At 36.5% G+C, this 19,863-nt stretch overlaps 1 protein-coding gene across 8 annotated transcripts in view; it reads left to right on the top strand.

The window, feature by feature from the left end:
• The window catches only part of NAV3 (neuron navigator 3), a 688,216-nt gene that overhangs the window by 546,338 nt on the left and 122,015 nt on the right, over positions 1-19,863 (top strand). For 7 of the 8 annotated variants that reach the window (XM_039343281.1, XM_039343283.1, XM_039343282.1 and 4 more), the window contains 2 exons: positions 105-220; positions 19,444-19,552. In XM_039343281.1, the coding sequence (XP_039199215.1) occupies positions 105-220; positions 19,444-19,552 (225 nt within the window). Of the gene's footprint in view, positions 1-104; positions 221-12,793; positions 13,666-19,443; positions 19,553-19,863 lie in introns of those variants that run through there. The other variant, XM_039343286.1, reaches the window with a different exon arrangement.

Here is a 19,863-nt window from a genome sequence, read left to right as displayed (position 1 = left end):
CAAAGAAATGCTAATTATATTTCTATTTTTGATTACATGTACTGAATTATAAGTCATCACTGTTATGATGTTATAGATGTTACCTTCCATCTTTTTAATTCCAGAGCTCATTCGGAAAATGATAATTCTTCTATCCCATCTTCTGACTCTTGTATCAGTCCTACAAAATTGGATTTGGCATACAGTAAAACTGCCAAGCAATGTCTAGAGGAAATATCTGGTGAGTAATATATAATTACTGTTTAATATTGAGATTTCTGAATTATTATGGCCATACTTAAATAGAAAAACTACATGGAAATAAATAAAATGTAAAATGAATACAATGTATAGGTAGTTCCTAACTTACAATCACAACTGAATCCAACTTTTATGTTGCTAAGTGAGACATTTGTTGAGTTTTCCCCCATTTTACAACCTTTATTGCGACACTTGTTAAGTGAATCATTTCAGATATTAAATTAGTAACACTGTGGTTAAGTGAATCTGGTTTCCCAATTGACTTTGAGGTTGCAAAAGCTGACCACATGATCCCAGGAGACTGCAACTGTCGTAAACATGGACCAGTTGCCAAGCATCCAAATTCTGATCACGTGACCACAGGGATGCTGCAACAGTCATAAGTGTGAAATACAGCCATAAGTCACTTTTTTCAGTGCCATTGTAACTTTGAATAGCCAGTAAAGAAACTGTTGTAAGTTGAGGACTGCCTGTAATTCCTTTCCTGAACAATTTTGGCTTCAACTGCATCACTGAAAAAATTATCATAACACTTTTTCATTAAATTGTTGATTTTTTATCTTTTTAAAAAATTAACTAATTGATTCCCATACAATTAATCAGATTATAATTAAAATCAAGATCAGGGACAAAGATCAATTTAAAACTAAAATTAAATTTCCTTCCATCTCTACTTAAATGTTGAACAGTTATATGGACAGAGGATTAAATGAAGGACAATGTAAGCAAAAACTAATCATTAATTTGGAATTTACCAATATCAATCCTGTTTGATATTATTTCCTGAAGTCACAGTTAGATGTCTGAAAAAATTACATTAATATAATTACTTTCCAACTTTATAAAAATGTATAGGATTAAAAATTCTCATCATTTCCCAAACTGTTGTTTGTATCCACTTCCTGGAACATTCATGTGGTATATGGAATTCTTGGTGCTCTCTGAGCTTTGTGGCTTGCTTGCAGACATTTTGTCCCCTAACTAATCAGTATGAGATATTACCTCTGTATGTTATAATAGAGGTCCCCAACTTTTTGGGCACCAGGGACTGGTGCCATGGAGAAAGGTTTTTCTGTGGACTAGAGGGGGTGTGGTTGTGTGTACTGCTTGCATTCTGCAGATGAGGCTTTGCTTGTTTGTGCAGCCCAGTTGAGGCATGCTGCGGCCTGATGCCAGTCCATGGACCAGGGGTTGGGGACTCTGTGTTATAAGATACCTCCATATGTTGCACGTGAAGTTTGGAGAAGTAGTAGCATTGGGGCACAGATGAAGACTACTTACACCTAAATCAGGCAGATATGTATTCTAGAACTGAGTCTCTAGATTTTTATTTGCACAATTATAAAAAGAATTCTGCAAAAGAAAATATACAGAATTATCCAGTAATGAGAAACTGCTATATGGGCAGGAGCTAAATTATCTTTGGCTTTTAGTGTTAAAAAGTCACTACACATGAGCACAATAGATTTTAATAATTTGTAGTATGAAAATATAGAATGTTATTCCTTTTATTCCATACTAAAATTTTGGGAAGTAGATTTTAAGACAGAAATTAACAAGAGAAGCTATTACTTTCAAGCTGTGTTTGTGAGTTTCCATGGAGATCTGTTTGGCATTGTGTAAAACAGGTTGCTAGGCCTTTTTATATGGATTTAATTTTATTTAAAAAAAACATTAAAATATTTTGTGTCTTTATGTAAGTAGTTGTATTAATATATCTGCAGTTACTAGTATGCTAATACATTAGGATTTCAAGCTAATGTTATTTCCAATGGCATGTAAAATATAAGAATAAAATTTGGCAAAAAATAAAAAATAAAAAAAATTGAGGAATTTAATATGTCTAGCACAATTAGACCTTTAAACCAAAATAAGTGATTCCAAACGCTGAAAGTTCTACCAAATAGAAAGATTTTGTCTTGAGTTTACATATAAACTATTTATCTATTATATATACATATACTCAAATATGCAAACATATATATGAAAAAATATGTAATATGCATATAAATATGTCATAAACTTAAAGTTGACACACAAACTTTTTTATTCCAGGAGGCAATTTTTGTTATATATTCTTTGTATGAATTTACATTTTAATCAGTTTAAATCTGCAAATTTATCTGGAGGAGGCATTGATAAACACAATAAGTTTTACTTGTTAAGTACCCATGCATAGATTTGTCGTATGTGGGTATTCTTGGAAATGGTTGGCAATTACTTCTTTTTCACAATTACTGGATATAGGTCTATTCTTATTCTACTCCAAGTTCTGTATCACTGTGTTTATAGTAGTTTATGCTCAAAGGCAATTGAATTTTCTCTAAAGATTGTTTTCTCCATTGGTAATACAACGGTGGTCTAAGCCAGACATGTCAAACACAAGGCCCGCGAAGTGGTTTCATGTGGCCTGCGGAGCCATCCTGGAAACAGCGAAGGAATGGTCTCCACTGCCTTGGCCCTGGCCCAGGCCGGCCAGGAGCCAATGTACAATTTCGTAGTGGCCATCCATGCTGGAATGCATTCAGTCTTAGGTCCACAAGGCCGTCCTGGAAACAGCAAGGGACAGTCACCGCTGCATCGGCCCTGCCCCCTGGGCATGTGCTGGGGAGATGTCACACTTCAAGAGAATGAAGAAATGCACCATCGCCTGGAAGTGGCCAGCAAATGGCCCTTGCCTACTTCATATATCCAGCTTGGTGGGCTCTGGGGAAGGGATGCCATGTGCAGCATGAGAGTCAATATTACTTGAGCAATGCTGCCCAGCCCCCAGCCTGCCCAGTTTTGGCAGGCACCGGGGCACTCTCCTCACAGTGCCGAGAGGCTGGGCTGGGCGGCTCAAAGCTGGCGAGAAGTGCAATGCTGTCCAGCCCCCAGCCTGCCCAGTTTCAGCAGACTGCAGGGTGCTCTCCTGACAGCACTGAGAGGCTGAGCAGGGCAGTGTGAAACTGGGCAGGCTGGGGGCTGGACAGCATTGTGTTTCTCATCAACTTCATGCCGCCTGACTCAGCTTCTCAGCGCTTTGAGCAGAATGCCCTGCTGCTTGCCAAAACCGGGCAGGCTGGGAGCTGGGCAGCATTGCTCTTCTTGTCAGCTTTGCATCACCGGGCTTAGCCACTCGGCGTTGTGAGCAGAGTCCCCTGCTGCCTGCTGAAACCAGGAAGGGTGGGGGGTGGGCAGTGTTGTGCTTCTCATCAGCTTTGTGCTGCCCGGTTCAGCCTCTTGGTGCTATGAGCAGAACGCCCCATTGCTGCTGAAACTGGGCAGGCTGGGGGCTGGGCAGCATTGCACAGGTAATGTTGACTCTCATACTGTGTGCAGCATCCCCTCCCCCAGAGCCCCCCAAGCCAGATATGTGAAGTAGGTGAGGGCCATTTGCTGGCCACTTTCAGGCGATGGTGCATTTCTTCATTCCTCATGAAAGATGACACCTCCCCAGCTGCGTTTCTTGCCTGTTTTTCTCCCTCCCTCATCTAAAATATTTTCCTGCCATTCTGTTCGTAAAGAAGGAAGGAAGGAAGGAAGGAAGGAAGGAAGGAAGGAAGGAAGGGGATTGGAATGAGAGGGAGGGAGGGTCTGAGGGAAGTCCTGCCTTAGTCCTGCCCTCCTGCCCTTTTGCCATCCCATTGCCTCTCCTCATGGCCTATCCTGGGGGTCTCCCATCCTATAGCTAAGGATGCTTTGGTTACAAAGCTAAGTCTCCTTGCATGGAGAGAGAGTGGGCCTCCCTCTGACCCACTCACTTTGCCCTCCTGCACCCACCATGAGCAACCTGGTTAAGGAGAGAGAGCACAGCAGCAGCAGCCTTGAGGGTGAGGTAAGTGCAGCTGGGTGCCCCCTTGGGGAAGTGGGCTGGGCTAGGTGCTGTGGGAGCTCAAGGGCTGGGTTGGACATTTGACCTCTGCTGCCCAGGGGTCCAGGCAGCCTGTGCCACCATCCAGCCCCCTCGCACAGCCTGAGAGGGACAGTGAGGCTCCTCCAGTGAACTATGCCCTGGTGCTCACCTCTGCCGGAGACCTTCGGATCTGCACCAGTTCTGCCCAGGCCCCCAAAGGTCCCCCTGATGCGAGCGACATGGAGCTGGACACACCCACGCCAGCCATGCCCACTCAGTAGCTGCCCCACCATGGCCACACCCACATACCCCCCTGAGGGCAACCACAATGCTGATGCGGCCCTCAATGAAATTGAGTTTGACACTCTTGGTCTAAGCTAATGTGGTCTGCCAAATGTATATCAGTAAAATCTGATTCTGTAACTCATCTGATTTTTTTTTAAATTATTTATTTAAAATTGCTGATAGCTTCATTAAAAATTGAATGTTCTAATTGGCCAGAATTTCAGTACTTTTTATCCTATACAACTAATAACATTTTTAGTCTAAACAAATAGTCCTCAGCCCACAATCTGAGTTACCAAATATGCAATATGTTCATAGCAATTTACATTACACTCATAATTTACAGGTACAAAACTGCTTATGACACTTCTGTGTGTACTCCACTGTCACACTGAAATGTACAGGTTGTCAGGCCATTAGCCTATTGAGAGAGGCACGTCAGTCTTCTTTCTGTAATGGGTTTTCCATTTCTGCTCCAGTCTACACAGAAAGTAAAAAAAAAGGAATAAAGAAACTTTAAGGAAGCTTATTATATTTTAGTGATAGTGTGATGCTCATGGTAAGTAGAAATTGCTGGGGGTAGGGAACAGATGTCTGAGTCAGAAGAGACTAGAATGTGAAAACTTTACTAAAATAGGTTGATTTTTACTTGAACAGCAAGTTGCAAATATCTACATGTGGTATCTACTGAACATTATTTTTTGAATAGTTCACTTATGAAGTAGGTGCTTTTTATGTATATTAATATTTCATCATCAGGGAATATCTGTTACTGTTTCTTGTTTGTATATATGTTGTCATGCTGATTTTGATATTATCTGCAGGTTTTTTTGTTGTTATTCCTCGAATAAATTGATGTGCAAAAGCAACAACAAACAAAATGTTAGCTATTTGGCATCTTACCATCATGATAATGGAATTTCTCATGATGACAGTCACAGTGGATTTAAACATTCCTGCTTTCTTAAAAAGAATGTAGCATAGTGGATGCAATGTTTAAGCATTCTTACTCCATTCATTTTATTCTTGGCAGTGGATACTGTGTGTATAGTCCACCATGAAGGATAAGAGACTGGTTCCAACAGAGAAACCTTACATTTATAGGAACAGACTATCAGTTATTCCTGTCCATTAAATCCAAATATAGATCATTTGCAGTGATTTAAATCATTTGCTAATTATATCACATTACAAATGAAATACATTACATCATTTGCATAATTTGATCATTATGCAAATGATGTAAATAAAATGTATTTTAAAGTTAGTACATGTAAATTATCTGAGAAATTTCCTATGTCTTAAAATTATCCATAACTTGGGGGGAAAGGGTGAGATAATGATTTTGACTCTTGTCTACAAAGTCTGTTAAAACAATAATCTGTGGATGGGGGTTGTGACATTATGCTCTGTTAGTAGCCATTAAGAGAGAGAGAGAGAGAGAGAGAGAGAGAGAGATGGACAGTATATATGTGTGTGTGTGTGTGTGTGTGTGTGTGTGTGTGTGTGTGTGGATGTTTATAACCCAAGGTCAAAAATCATTTTTTTTTTATTGAAAGTTTTATAAATTTTACAAAAAGACAAAAACAATACAAAACAAAAGACAACATATACAAAAAAAAACTTACATATATAAAAAGAAAACCCCCCCCCATCCCCCACCCCTCACAAAAACCCTCCCTTCCCCCCCCTGAGCTTCCCAGAGCAGAATATAGGCTTAATTAAAAATTAAGAAATAAAAATAAAAAATTAAATTAAAAAATTTATATTATATATATATATAAAAAAATATCTATATATATATATAAAAATAAAACTTATAAAAAAGCTATGTGATATTTTTGTATACCCAATCTAAATTGTATAAATTTTATCCATTTGTCCCAAACAGCAAGGAACTTCTCTTGCGTTTGTTGCTTTAAGAAAGCCGAAATCTTTGCCATTTCCGCCAGATAAGCTACTTTAAGAAACCATTCCTGCAATGTAGGCAAAGATTCCTTCTTCCAATATTGTCCTACTAACAGCCTAGCGGCTGTAATCAAATTTAACATCAATACAACCTCCTTTGTATCACAATCTGTAACAATGCCTAACAAAAATAATTGCGGAGTAAATTTTACCCTCCTTCTAAAAATTCTCTGGATATTCCACCATATTTTGATCCAAAATGCTTTTATCTCTCTGCATGACCACCAAATATGATAATAGGAAGCATCCTTATAACCACATCTCCAACATTTGGGTTGCACGTCAGGGTACATAAGAGACATTTTTTGTGGATCAAGGTGCCATCTATAAAACATTTTAATAAAAATTCTCCCTAAGGTTCTGTGCTTGTGTAAATTTGACATTTCTCACCCAAATGGTTTCCCAAATGTCCAATGAGACTGGGACACCAAAATTCTGCGCCCATCTAATCATACAATCTTTAATTAATTCCGTTTCTGAGTCCATTTCAACTAATACCCCATAAATTCTCTTGATATGGGTTTGTCTTTGATCCTTGACTTGCTTAATAAGATTTCCATCTTCTCTAAGAAAACCCAATTTACAATCCACCTTCCATTTATCTACTAGTTGCCTATATTGAAACCAAGAATAAATAATATTTTCTTGCGCTAAATCTTCCCGTATTCTTAACTGCCAGTTTTGCCCATCCCATCTAAGTAACTGACTATAAGACACCATGTCCATTTTTACTCCTCTTTTTATTCCTTCTATCGCATGCCAAGGTATAGCCCATAATGGAACTTTAAAATCACTTTTATAATATTTTCTCCAAATCCTAAGTAAAGAAATTCTTAAAATATGAGATTTAAAGACCCAGTCCATTTTTTTATTAAATATTAAATAGGCATGCCACCCATAAAGTAAATCCCATCCCTCTAAATGAAGTATCTCAGGATTTGTCAAATTTACCCAATCACTGATTAGTGTTAAGACCACCGCATCGTAATATAATTTCAAATTTGGTACCTTAAGTCCACCCCTCTCACGGAAGTCTTGCATAATTTTAAACTTAACCCTTGGCTTTTTCCCTGCCCAAATAAATTTATTAAGACCCTTCTGCCACTCACTTAAATTAATCTCATTTTTCAAAATCGGTAACATTTGGAACTTGGGTAGAATATTCATTTTTATCACTGCAATTCTTCCCATGAGAGATAATTGCAACTTCTCCCAATTCTTCAAGTCCTTCTGTACCCTGACCCACAACCTTTCATAATTATTTTTAAATAATTTTACATTAGAAACAGACAACATCACCCCCAAATATTTTACCTTATTAACAATCTCAAAACCCGTCAAGTTAGCCAAAATCTGCTTCTCCTGACTAGACATATTTTTAGGTAAGATTTTAGTCTTATTTACATTAATCTTGAAACCCGAAACCAAACCATAATGATGAATCAACTGTAATAAGTTTACTGCAGAATAATCAGGTTGCGACAAAGTAACAACCAAGTCATCCGCAAAAGCTCTCAACTTATATTCTTTTTTGTTAACTTCTATTCCTTTAATTTCCTGAGACTCTCGAATTTTGATCAATAATATTTCCAGTGTTAAAACAAACAACAATGGCGATAAAGGACACCCCTGTCTAGTACCTTTCTCTATTGTAAAAACCTCCGACAAACCTCCATTAACAATAAGTTGTGCCATTTGTTTTTGATATATTACCGTAAGAGCTTGTAATATCTTTTCGCCAAAATTCATTTCTTCCATTACTCTTAGCATAAAATGCCAATTCAATTGATCAAATGCTTTTTCAGCATCTAAAAATATGAGCCCTGCAGGAACTTGGTTGTTCTTGTCTAAATATTCTAATAGATTAATAATTTGTCTAACATTATTTTTCATATACCTTCCTGTTATAAACCCTGATTGATCTTTATGCACAAGATGATGCGCCACCCTCATAAGCCTATTTACCAAGATTTTTACAAATATCTTATAATCCACATTTAAAAGAGATATAGGCCTATAATTTTTTGGTAAAGTAAGATCTTGATCCTCCTTTGGAATCAATGATATAAAAGCACTACGCCATGAAGGAGGAATCTCTAAACCCTGTAAGATACCATTAAAAAGATCATTTAATGGTTGGATCATCTCCTCCATTAAAGCTTTATAATAAACAGCTGTTAACCCATCCGTACCCGGTGCTTTCCCTAGTTTCAATTGTTGAATTGCTGAGGCAATTTCCTCCTTAGTAATTAAGCCATTAATTTCATGTTTCTGATCCTCAGTCAGTTTAGGAAAACTTGCCTCAGCTAGATATTTATTTATATCTAGCAGTTGCACATTAGTAGATTTGTATAACTTTTGATAATAATCCAAAAAAGATTTTTTAATCAATTCCTTCTGAGAAACTAATTTACCCTTGTAATTTATTTTCTCTATTATTCTCTGTCTCTGTTTCTTTCTTAATTGATAAGCCAACCATCTCCCAGGCTTATTAGCATTACAAAATGTATTTTGTTTCATAAACAATAAATTGGTTGCCGCTTGATCTGCTATCAACATATTAAATTGTGACCTTAGTAACTTTACAGATTCTTTAATACTTTCATCAGAAGGATTTAGAATCAAGGCCCTTTCTTTTGATTTAATTTCATCTTCAAGTTCTCTACGTTTCTGCATCTGCTTCCGCTTATGACAATTATTCATTTTTATCAAAACACCACGCATAAATGCTTTACCTGCATCCCATACCATTGACATTGAAGTCCCCTTATACATGTTCAAAGCAAAATAGTCCTTTAAACACTCCTTTAACTTTTGAACATTCTTCTCTTGTCTGAACAAATTTTCATTAACTCTCCAGGATCTCCTTTCCTCTTTCTCTTGAGTCAGCTCCATCCAAACTGGGCTATGATCCGTCAGTGATCTAGGAAAAATCTTTACATTCTTTACTTTATTATACAAATCCGTAGTAATCAAAAAAAAGTCAATTCTTGAAAAAGATTGGTGTCTATCAGAAAAAAAAGTGAAATCTCTCTCCTCTTGATTACATTCCCGCCAATAATCCCTTAATTCCCAGTCTTCCTTCATATCAAAAAAAGCTTTAGGTAACCTTGCTTGTTTAAGAAAAGGAGAGGAACCTTTCTTGTCCCTTTGTATATCTAAGACACCATTCCAATCACCCATTAATACCACTGATCTATAGTCAAGCAATGTTATTTTTTGATGTAACTGCTTATAAAATTGTTCCTGTTGTTGATTTGGAGCATAAAGTCCCACTATAAGTACTTTCTTACCATATATACCAAGTTCAATCATCACATATCTCCCCTGGGGATCTGATTCTACCAGACAAGCTGGTAGGTTTTGTTTAACATATATAACAACTCCCCCTTTCTTCCCAGGAGCAGAAGATATAAAATGAGATCCCAAACGAGCATTGACTAAATATTTCTGATCTTTAAGTAAAATATGAGTTTCCTGTAAGCAAATAACATCATTGGTATGTTGCTTCAAATAATAAAAGATTTTTTTCCGTTTCTGAGGAGAATTCAATCCATTAACATTCCAGGTCAAAAACTTTGCCATCTCCCTTGGCACGCAGCCTGGAGAAGACACCATCAAGATCTGAAAGAGCTGCATGTGTTGCATAACTCTTGGGTCTTGCTCCTCCCACCGGCGATGATGCACTTCCAGAAGAATTCTCTTTAGGCTCTTTTTTACGTTGCTCCTTCTCTTTACGCTTATAAGCTGCACGAGTCATCCTCTGCTCTTTAACCTCCATCTGGCGTTGCCTTTCAGCTTGTATCATCCCAGCGGAAACCAAACCTAATGCCTCAGATTGCTGCTCGACTTCCTTGCCACTCGGAGATTTCTGACCAGATGGAGTTGAGCCTGCACCCAGGACCGAAGTATAAAACTCTCTAGCTTTGTCAACTGTATTCAATCTGTAGCGTGTCCCCGCATGGCTCAAAACAATACCCATCGGAATTTCCCATCTAAATGGCATCAATCTAGCTTTGAGCTCATTGGTTAAAAAAGCGAAGTCTTTCCTGCTTCTTAAAATTTTGGATGGGATTTCCTTTAGAATGATAACATCTTGGGCAGCAATCTGAAATCTTTTGTTGTAAAAGGCTTGTATAATCTCATTCCGCAGGGACTTCTTTGTAAAATAAATCACCACATCTCTAGGCAAATTCTTCTGCTTAGCAATCCAGGAGTTAAGTCTATAAATTTTTTCCAATTCTCTATGTAATTCTCCTTTATCCATATCCAAAGCCACTGCCAGATCAGTAAGGACCACCTCCACCAAATCTTGATTCATATCTTCCTTGAGGCCTCTAATCCTCAGGGCATACTCCATCTGTCTGTACTGAAACATCAAAATATCTTCTTGTGAGGACTCCACCTTCCTTTCCACATCTTGAATTTTATCATCAAAGGAATCAACTTTGTTTTCCACTTCCTCAAGCCTTGCATCGAGCTTAACCACCACAGTAGCCAAGCCTGAAACTGCTGCAAGTATATCTTGTCGTAAATCATTATTATTTTCTTGCAATTTAGTCTTTATCCCCGTTATCTCTTCTTTAAGATCAGATTTAATTTCTGATTTAATCTGTGAGGCAAATTGCTTCATTTCCTCTCTCATTTGAACTACAATCTCTCCCATTATGCCTCTGACCTCTTGTGCTGAAAGTCCAGGCAGAGGGGGGGAGGGTGGTGGCTGAGCCGGTGGTACATGTTTAGATTGTTGTTGTAATTGTGCAGTGGAAGTTATAGGAGAAGAAACAACCTTAGGTATTGAAGCAGGCTGCTGTCTCTTTGAAGCCATTTTAAAAAGCGCAGTTCTCACTTCCCTTTCCCCTCCACACAAGAAGGGAGGAGGAAAGAAAAAGAAAAAGAATTTAAAAAGAGACAAACTATAGTCCTTGAAAATCCAGAGAAAATCCAAAGAATAAAAGATAAAAGAGCAAACAATTCAAAAGAAAAAATTCTAAGCCAAAAGCAAAAGCAAAAGCCAGTCCTTAAAAAGGGAAAGTAAAACAAAAGGGAAAGGAAAAAAAACTCCGACACTTTCAAAACGCCATCTTAAATCCTTTCACTAATATAACAAAGAAAAGGAGGAAAAATAGTAAAAATCAAATAATAAAAAAATAAACACCTAAAGTATATAACAAAAATCCTTTAAACTGCTCCGTCCGTTTAAAAATTACTCACCAAAATACTATAAACACGGAGATAGAAGCGGCGGTTTCTTTTGCTTCCTAGGAAGCAAAAACAGCTGGGAGGCGGAGATCAGCAGGAGCTCCGAGGGAACACTCCTTTCACCCCCTCTAGAAATAAATCCAGAGGGGGTTTAGGGGTTCTACCTCTATTCCTGCGTTCTCTGTCCCTTCCCTTTGCCCGGGAAGGGAATTCCGAGCCGCGGGCCAGCTGATGCGCGCTGTGCTCCGCGGCTCTGACACTTCCCCAGCTGGACGGCTAAAAGATAGCCGCCATCGCCGTCGCCTCGTACCGGAAGCCCCCCAAAAATCATTTCTTCTACATCTTTGGAAGATGAGCTTTTCTTGTTTCATATATACCTGTGCAGTTTTTAGTTGCAAGATTCAATTTTGGGAAGAACTACATTCTCTCTTCTTAAGGTACCTTTATGTGTATATATTTTATGCAAATTTGCATACTTTTTTTCCCTACCTAAGATTTCTATTTTGGAACTTGGTAGTCAGTTCCATCTGACATTGATTTTTGCAGCAGATTCCCAAAACGTATTTTTTTAACATTTCTAATTATTTGATAATGAACTATTCCAAATCAGAAATTAAAAGCTTTACTATATAAAAGGAACAAAATCTCGTTCTCTTTCTAGCATTTTAATATAAAGGGATACTGCTTCTTCCTCAAATTCTGTATTACACTATAGGAAGAGACTTGTTCAGTATATTGCAAGATTCAAGAGCCACTTCAACCTTAGCCATGATAAGAGACAAAAAGAGTTTTGGAAGGAAGGGAGGAAGAATGGCATTCCAGTGTTAGGTTAGGTATTAGGTTAATATTCATGCCATTTAGCTTATGATGAATCCTTAAACTCAGGATTTGTAGAATTGCAGTGTTGGGTTCTTCTGTTTTAATTTGCCAGGCTGTTTGCTGCCATGGCAGCCAGCAGCATTCACTGCAGTTACAAAGAACAGTCATAGATCCTGGAATGCATGTTGAATACTAAAATGCAAGGAAGCTTTCACAGAGCTTTGCTTCCTTGGTTAATCTGAGTCTTATTGAACTCTGACATGCTTGGCTGCACTTGCCTTTCGATCAGCCATCCAAAGTAAAGATCTGCATGCAGGAATCAATCATGATCTGTTGAGAGAGCCTGGGAGAAGACACTTGCAGTTTACTTTTGGATTTCAGAAAACAGCAGCCACAGAGAGGGATGCAGTCCTATCCATCCAAAGAAGACTGATGATTGGATGTTAAGAGGGAGGCTGGCTTTTATGTTTATTTCTGTGCTGGAGTAGATTGTTTAAGCAGCATTATTTTGCTTGACAGAAATTCCCCTAAAATTATCAAAACATTGCAGATTAACAGGACTGGAAAAGACTAGCTTGGCATTAAAAGAATCAAAATGACTGTGCCTGTCTAGTCCTTAATAGCCTGCACTCTGGAATGCTTATGCTGTGCTTTTTTGACACCGGAGGAATGAGGAGCTATAGGGCATGTAAACTGGGTGCTGCTGAAATGTTAGATCTATTGCTGAAAGATCTTGCCTTCTCTACAGCTTGAAATGTGAAATCTAATTTGTATTGAGCTTTTGGATAAAACTATGCAACGATATGCTGAACTTTCAGTGTTCAGAGGCAAGGATGCAAGAAACAGAGGTGCTCGTCTCCAGAAACAGAAATCTCTGACTAATCTTACTCTCCTAAATGAAGGCGAAAAAAAGAGATTTTCATGCAGAGAAAACTGGTTTGGCAGTGCCTCCAAGCCTCGTCAGGTTTTTCATCAGGCAGAGCTTGGGAGTAAAGGCTTACTTTCTAAAGCACTGTCAAAATCAGCACACTCCCTTTACCATGCCAGCAACAAGTCACCATGTGAAATGGAAGAACTACCACCTGTTGGACCCAGAGCCTCATGCAAAAGGCTCAGAGGCTACCTGGTTGATGAAGCTGTTCGAGGGGAGACAAGCAAGTTGGGTGAAGATGTGCCCTTTAAGTCAAAAATTACTAGCCAAAATTGGGTTGTGGAAGAGGAAGGTTGTTTACGTGAAGGGACTGCACAGCTTGATGAGGATGTTATAATAACAATGCTTGGAGACTTAGAACAAGCACTTTACAATAATTATTTGGGTAAGTTAACTTCTATTTAACATGATAGTTATTAAGGAATAATATATTGCATAGAAGAGACTTTGTTAATAATAATCATACTATTCTTTTACAATATACTTACAATACAATTCCATCTATATAGTATATTACATTACTTGTTTTTGTTAGATTTACAGACTGCATTAATTAAAAACCTTTTGGCATTTTGAAGGTATGCCAGTGATAACACAATTTTCTTCTTAAAATATAGCTATATTAAACTAATCTTGAAGCAGCAAAATAGGAAAACTCTAGCAAGTTAATTTTTGTTTGAGCTTGATACATAGGCATATTGGACAGTCATGCTAGCTTTCCCTTCTACCTCAATTTGGGAAGGGCGGTGTGAAGATACCTCCTTGGTTTTTTGCTCTTAATATTAATGTGAATTCTATCTTGTCAGATTGACTGCCAATTCATTCACAACTATTTTTATTCTGTGTTAATAATTTTCCATTTCATTAATATAAAAATTCAATTATCAAACTTATCAAATTTTGTTTATTTAGGCAATATCTTGGTTTACCTTCTACTCTATTTTCAAAATATACAGTTAAAAAATAACATCCCTGTAATGTCATTAAAGCAGAATTTTGTGCCTTAAGGCTTTACATCTAATCTATATTGATGCAAGCAAGTTTCTATGACTTATCAAAAATATAGGAGTTGTAAAGCATTTATTTGCAAGCCAGTTCTACTTCTGATTGCTGTTCAGATGTATGTCTTTTCAAAATTATGGATTCAAGAATTCTATAGAAGTACATTTTTGGAAGTCTGTGCTCCATTGCTAAATCTTTTTCTTGCAAGTTTCTTAGTTTTACAAAATGTTTAGATTAGAAGTCTGGAAGAGAAATATGTCTTTGATTTTGTTGCTGATATATGAATCAGAGAAAAAACTTGTTTCTAACTTTGACTTTTGCTATACAGCATACTTCCATAATAATGACATAGTTGGATATGGATCTAGATATGGATCTACACACATACAGTATATGTGCATATCTTGGTTATATTTTTGCATACAAATAATGGTGTTGCAACTCAAATATATATAAATATATATGTGTGTTTTCTGAGATTTTCACGGGTGTTTGTATGTAGGTCTTTGGTTATTTGGGTTTTCTCCCGCGTAAAATTGGAAGTGTCTTGGCGACGTTTTGACGAAGTCCCATTCGTCATCTTCAGGCTGGTGTTTTCAGCTTCATGCTTCTAGGAGCACGAAGCCGAAAACACCAGTCTGAAGATGACGAATGGGATTTCATTGAAACGTCACCAAGACACTTCCAATTTTACGCGGGAGAAAACCCGAATAACCAAAGACCTACATAGATAGATAGATAGATAGATAGGTGCAACTGATGCTGAATGTTCCTAAGAAGGAAACATTTTATGCCATTCCTATTTAGTAGGGCACCATGTATAATCCAATATTAATGTGAGATAATACTGAACAATAGTTGTTGTATTTTTTAATTAAAGAATGTTGGAACAAAATATGGTAAAAAAATAGCTGATACAACTGCATATGTCTCAATTAATCCATTTGAAATTAAGAAATGACATTTCATTTTACTTATATTGTGTCAGTAATCCATATAACATATAAAGAAATGTGACCTCTTGTCTCTAAGCTGTCTGGATGTGAAAAAGAGTCCTTCATGAGTGTTGTTCACTATTCCTAACTCAAATCTGCATGCAGTGGATATAAAAAGTCTACACACCCCTGTTAAATGCCAGATGTAAAAAAAACCAAACCTGACCAAGATAAATCATTTCAGAATTTTTCCACTTACAATATACCATAAGTTGTACAATTCAACTGAAAAACAAACTGAAATCTTTTAGGGGAAAAATAATAAAAAAAACATACAATAAAGTGGTTGCATAAATGTGCACACTCTTAAACTAATGCTTTTTTGACACACCTTTTAATTTTTATGACAGCATTCAGTCTTTTGGATTAGGAGCTTATTAGCATGGCATATCTTGCTGGGAACCTTTGCCTGATCTTTATTGCAAAAGTGCTAGAAATCTGTCAGATTGTGAGGGCATCTCCTATGCATAGCCCTTTTCAGGTCATCCCGCAGACTGTCAATTAGATTCAGGTCTGGGCTCTGCCTGGGTCATTCTACAATTTTAATCTTCTTCTAGTTGAAGCCAGTGTTTTGTTGATTTGGAGGTATGCTTGGGATCATTATCATGTTAAAAGATGAAATTTGTCTTCATCTTCAGCATTTTAGCAAAGGCCTAAAGGTTTTGTGCCAAAATTGACTGATATTTGGAACTGTTCATGATTCCATCCACTTTGACTAAAGTCCCAGTTCCAGCTGAAGAAAAGGATCTTCAAAGCATAATGCTGCCACCACCATGCTTCACTGTGGGTATGATGTACTTTTGGTGCTGTACAATATAGTTTTTGTGCCAAACATATATTTTGGAATGATGGCCAAAAAGTTCAACCTTGGTATCAGCAGACCATAACACATTTTCTGCTTTTGTCAGACTAGATGTAGGTTTTTGCAAAATAATGTAGTCAGGCTTGGATATGTTTCTTTGTAACAAGAGGCTTTTATCTTGCCGCCTTACCCCACAGCCCAGATATATGAAGAATATGGGAGATTGTTGTCACATGTACACAATCAGTACTTGCCATAAATCCCTGCAGCTCTTTTAATGTTGCTGAAGGTCTCTTGGCAGCCTCTCCAATCAGTTTTATTCTTGTTTTTTTAATCAATTTTTCAGGGACATTCAGTTTTTGGTAATTAATCCACACCTTAATAAGATACAAAAGTGGCATTTTATTAAATATTAGATTTATGATAGATCTTTCCTCTCTAAAAAAATTAGATGCTCAGAAAAAAAAATGTGCCAGAAAAATCAGAGATTGGATCTGTTTATTGCTAATATGTAGGAGAAGGAAACAAATGACAGGAGGGCAAATGTCTTTCCAGTTCAAGCATTCATACATTTTTGCTTTTGAAGATTCATCTTCAGAGTGCTATTTGTGCAGGAAGAAGACTCCTATTAAGAAAACAGCAGCAAATGAGATAAATTCCAGGATACAAATATGCAAGTATAAAGCATATAAAATGCATAATCACTCCTCAGTTTAAACAGGTTGTTGTCAGGCACAAAAGGTGAAGTCCACAAGTGAAGGTTCAATTAAGTTGATTTATTGCTAAAGGACTATGGACAGGAATCTTCTCAACTAACATTCAGCATCTGGTTAGAGTTAGATAAGTGTCAATGGCACTTGGGGGGGGGGTTGGACTTCATTTGCTTGTGACTACATAGAGATTCTGAGATGATCACTCTTTTCACTCCACCTCAGGTTCTGCTGCTCTTTGTCGTAGAATTGCAAGCATGTGAACACATATTGTCAATAACTGTTTTATATAGTAATTATTTATACAAACATACTTTAATTCTAGAGTGATAAAGAAAAAGTCTTCTTTCTGATCTGTTTCCATTTTCATAGTGTTTCCAAACAAATACTTATATTTATTGATAGCAGGTGTTACTATAAGAAATATAATTTTGATCTCAAAAACAATAAGATTATGATAAACAGTTAAAGATTAAGTATGTTAAAGCTACTTAATCACTTACAGAGAGAATTCTGTAGAAATTAGAAACTCCATAGATTGACCCAGCTAGATATCTAAAGGTGGATAGGATAGCCAACTTCAGATAACTGAAAAAAGGTCACATAGAAAACTATCAAGGCTTAATTCTCACTCCAAAGCACATGGAATAATAGATTTAAATTATTGAAAGATAGATTCCAATAAAATATTAGGGTGAAAATATTTCTAATAGCAAGAGCAGTTTGATGGTAGAGCCAGGAGCTTTCTTTCGTTAGATGTATTCAGGTGGATGCTAAAGAACTCAATATTCCTTTCCAAATCTGGAATCCTAAAATAGAAGAAATCAACCTAGTCAGACTTTGTGTGAACTGTCCAAGGTTCTGATTTTGTGGCCTCAAATTTCAGATTATGTAATTATCCAGATATGACTGTACCTACTGTTATTACTTCTGATTCAGCTACCTTGCCAATAACTTTTGTGTTAAAATGCTTGAAAAACCTCTCCTGTAGATTTTTGGGTGCTTGTGATACAGCACCCAAAATACAGCAATTTAGTGCAATGTTTCGTACCCCAAAAATTGATGTATAGGTTATTTAACCTAAAGTATTTTTTATTTATATAGCACAAAAATGCTTCAGGATTTTTTTTCTTTTGAATATATCTAGAGCAGAATGGGAGAACTCACCCTGGACAACTTGCCATGGTCAATTCACTGCTGCCAATTCACCATGGCTAACTCATTGTGGCCAACTTGCCATGGGACAGGTCACCACTGGGCAATTCAACAATTTTATTTAATTATTTAAAATATTTTAAAAATATTTTAATTTTTGTCATTCACATTTCATTTTGTCCCTCCTTTTGCATCCTTTAATTATTCTAGTCCATAATTTTTTCAATATTATGTAACTTTTGTCCCTATGACAAGTTGTCCCACCATGAATTATCCCCTGGTGAGTTGGCTGTGGTGACTTGGCTGCGGCAAGTTGACCGTGACTAGTTGGCCATGGCGAGTTGGCCACAGTGAGTTGTGGAAAGCTTGTCCTAGACCCTATCCAGCATATGGGTCCTCTGAAATCTACCAAATTTCAATATGCAGAAAGTATTTATGACCCTGACTTCTGGTGACTACACAGGCACATCCCTGCAGTATTCTTTGGCAACATTTTGGAAGTGATTTGCTCTTTTGTTTTTCTAAGGCTAAAAAAAAGGAAGAGCTCAAAATAACTCAGGGGGCTACCAGGCAAGACAAAAAGTCACATTTTTTTGCCTTCTAATAAAACACCTTAAACTGGCTCTCAAATATCTTATATACTTATACTATTTCTAGTAAAATGTTTTTTTCTTGATCCAAAGACCAAAAAAATCCTATTGTTGTATATAACTGTTTATTGCAGTTACTGTTACTTTATTAATCTATGTATTAATTACAATAAAGTCTACAATTTTATAGACATTTTATGCCAATTTCACTATTATAAAATTACAGTTGATTCTCCATTGAAAAATCAGAAATAAGTTGAATACTTTGAACAAGTTACTATAACCAAACATCATTATATTAAGAAACAAATAATGTTCCATAATGTATAGACTTCTCTATGCTACATTTCTATATGCTCTTAAACAATATACTAAAAGTCAATTGATTTTTTCCCCCAGCTTTTTTCATTGAAGTAAATTTACTTGGTTTAAAAATGCAACATCATTTTCATACATAAACTTGACCATGTACATTATTTCATCCTTATCAATATATTGCAAACACAGAGTTTTGATGAAGTTTCCTACTCAGACAGCAACAGAGATTCATGAAATAAGACTTTCTTCTTTTTGAAATGATGAGTAGATTAAAGAAGGATATATAAAAAAATATAATAAAGAAATAGGTTGTTGTAATTTAGAAATACATGTGGTGATGATGATACGTTTGAGGCATTCGCTGTAAAATCATAATCATTCTGGAAGACTTAATGAAAACAGAAGCAGAATGGAACCATAAAGCATATTTATATTTGTATTATGTAGTCATTCAAACTCAAGATTACTCTCATTTTTACTCACTTTCATCATTTGATTATAACATTGTTCTAGTTCATATTGTCTTACACGTATATGGTTTGCTTTATGTATTTTTATGCTCATATTCATTGATTGGTTGGTTGATTGCAGGAGAAGATCCTGAAACAAGAAGAATGAGAACTGTAAAGAATATAGCTGATCTGAGACAGAACTTGGAAGAAACTATGTCCAGTCTTAGAGGCACTCAAATAAGCCACAGGTATTCTTTACTAGTGCAGTTGAATACATGGAACAATAAAGCAAAAACAGTAAAAAAAGTGCATTGTCTAAACAGAAGATTTGATTTAAAATGTATCATATGGCTAAAGAAATAAATATCTATCAAAAAGTGAGATTTAATCATTATACAAAAGTGAAGTATTCCAGAAAACAAATTATAAATTGTCTTTAATATCAGAATAAAATCAACTTGTATAGCTCATATTTAAACAATGCAAATCCATAATAATTGTGCTGTATGGATGAGGCCATTCTGAATGCTAAAGCATTGTATATTACTTGTAATTTGAA

This window comes from Crotalus tigris, unplaced genomic scaffold (assembly GCF_016545835.1).
Source record: "Crotalus tigris isolate CLP2741 ecotype Arizona unplaced genomic scaffold, ASM1654583v1 scf7180000017836.1595184, whole genome shotgun sequence".
Classification (NCBI taxonomy): Eukaryota; Metazoa; Chordata; class Lepidosauria; order Squamata; family Viperidae; genus Crotalus; species Crotalus tigris.
The sequence above is the reverse complement of the archived record's forward strand: the minus strand, read 5'-3'. Positions and strand labels throughout refer to the sequence as shown.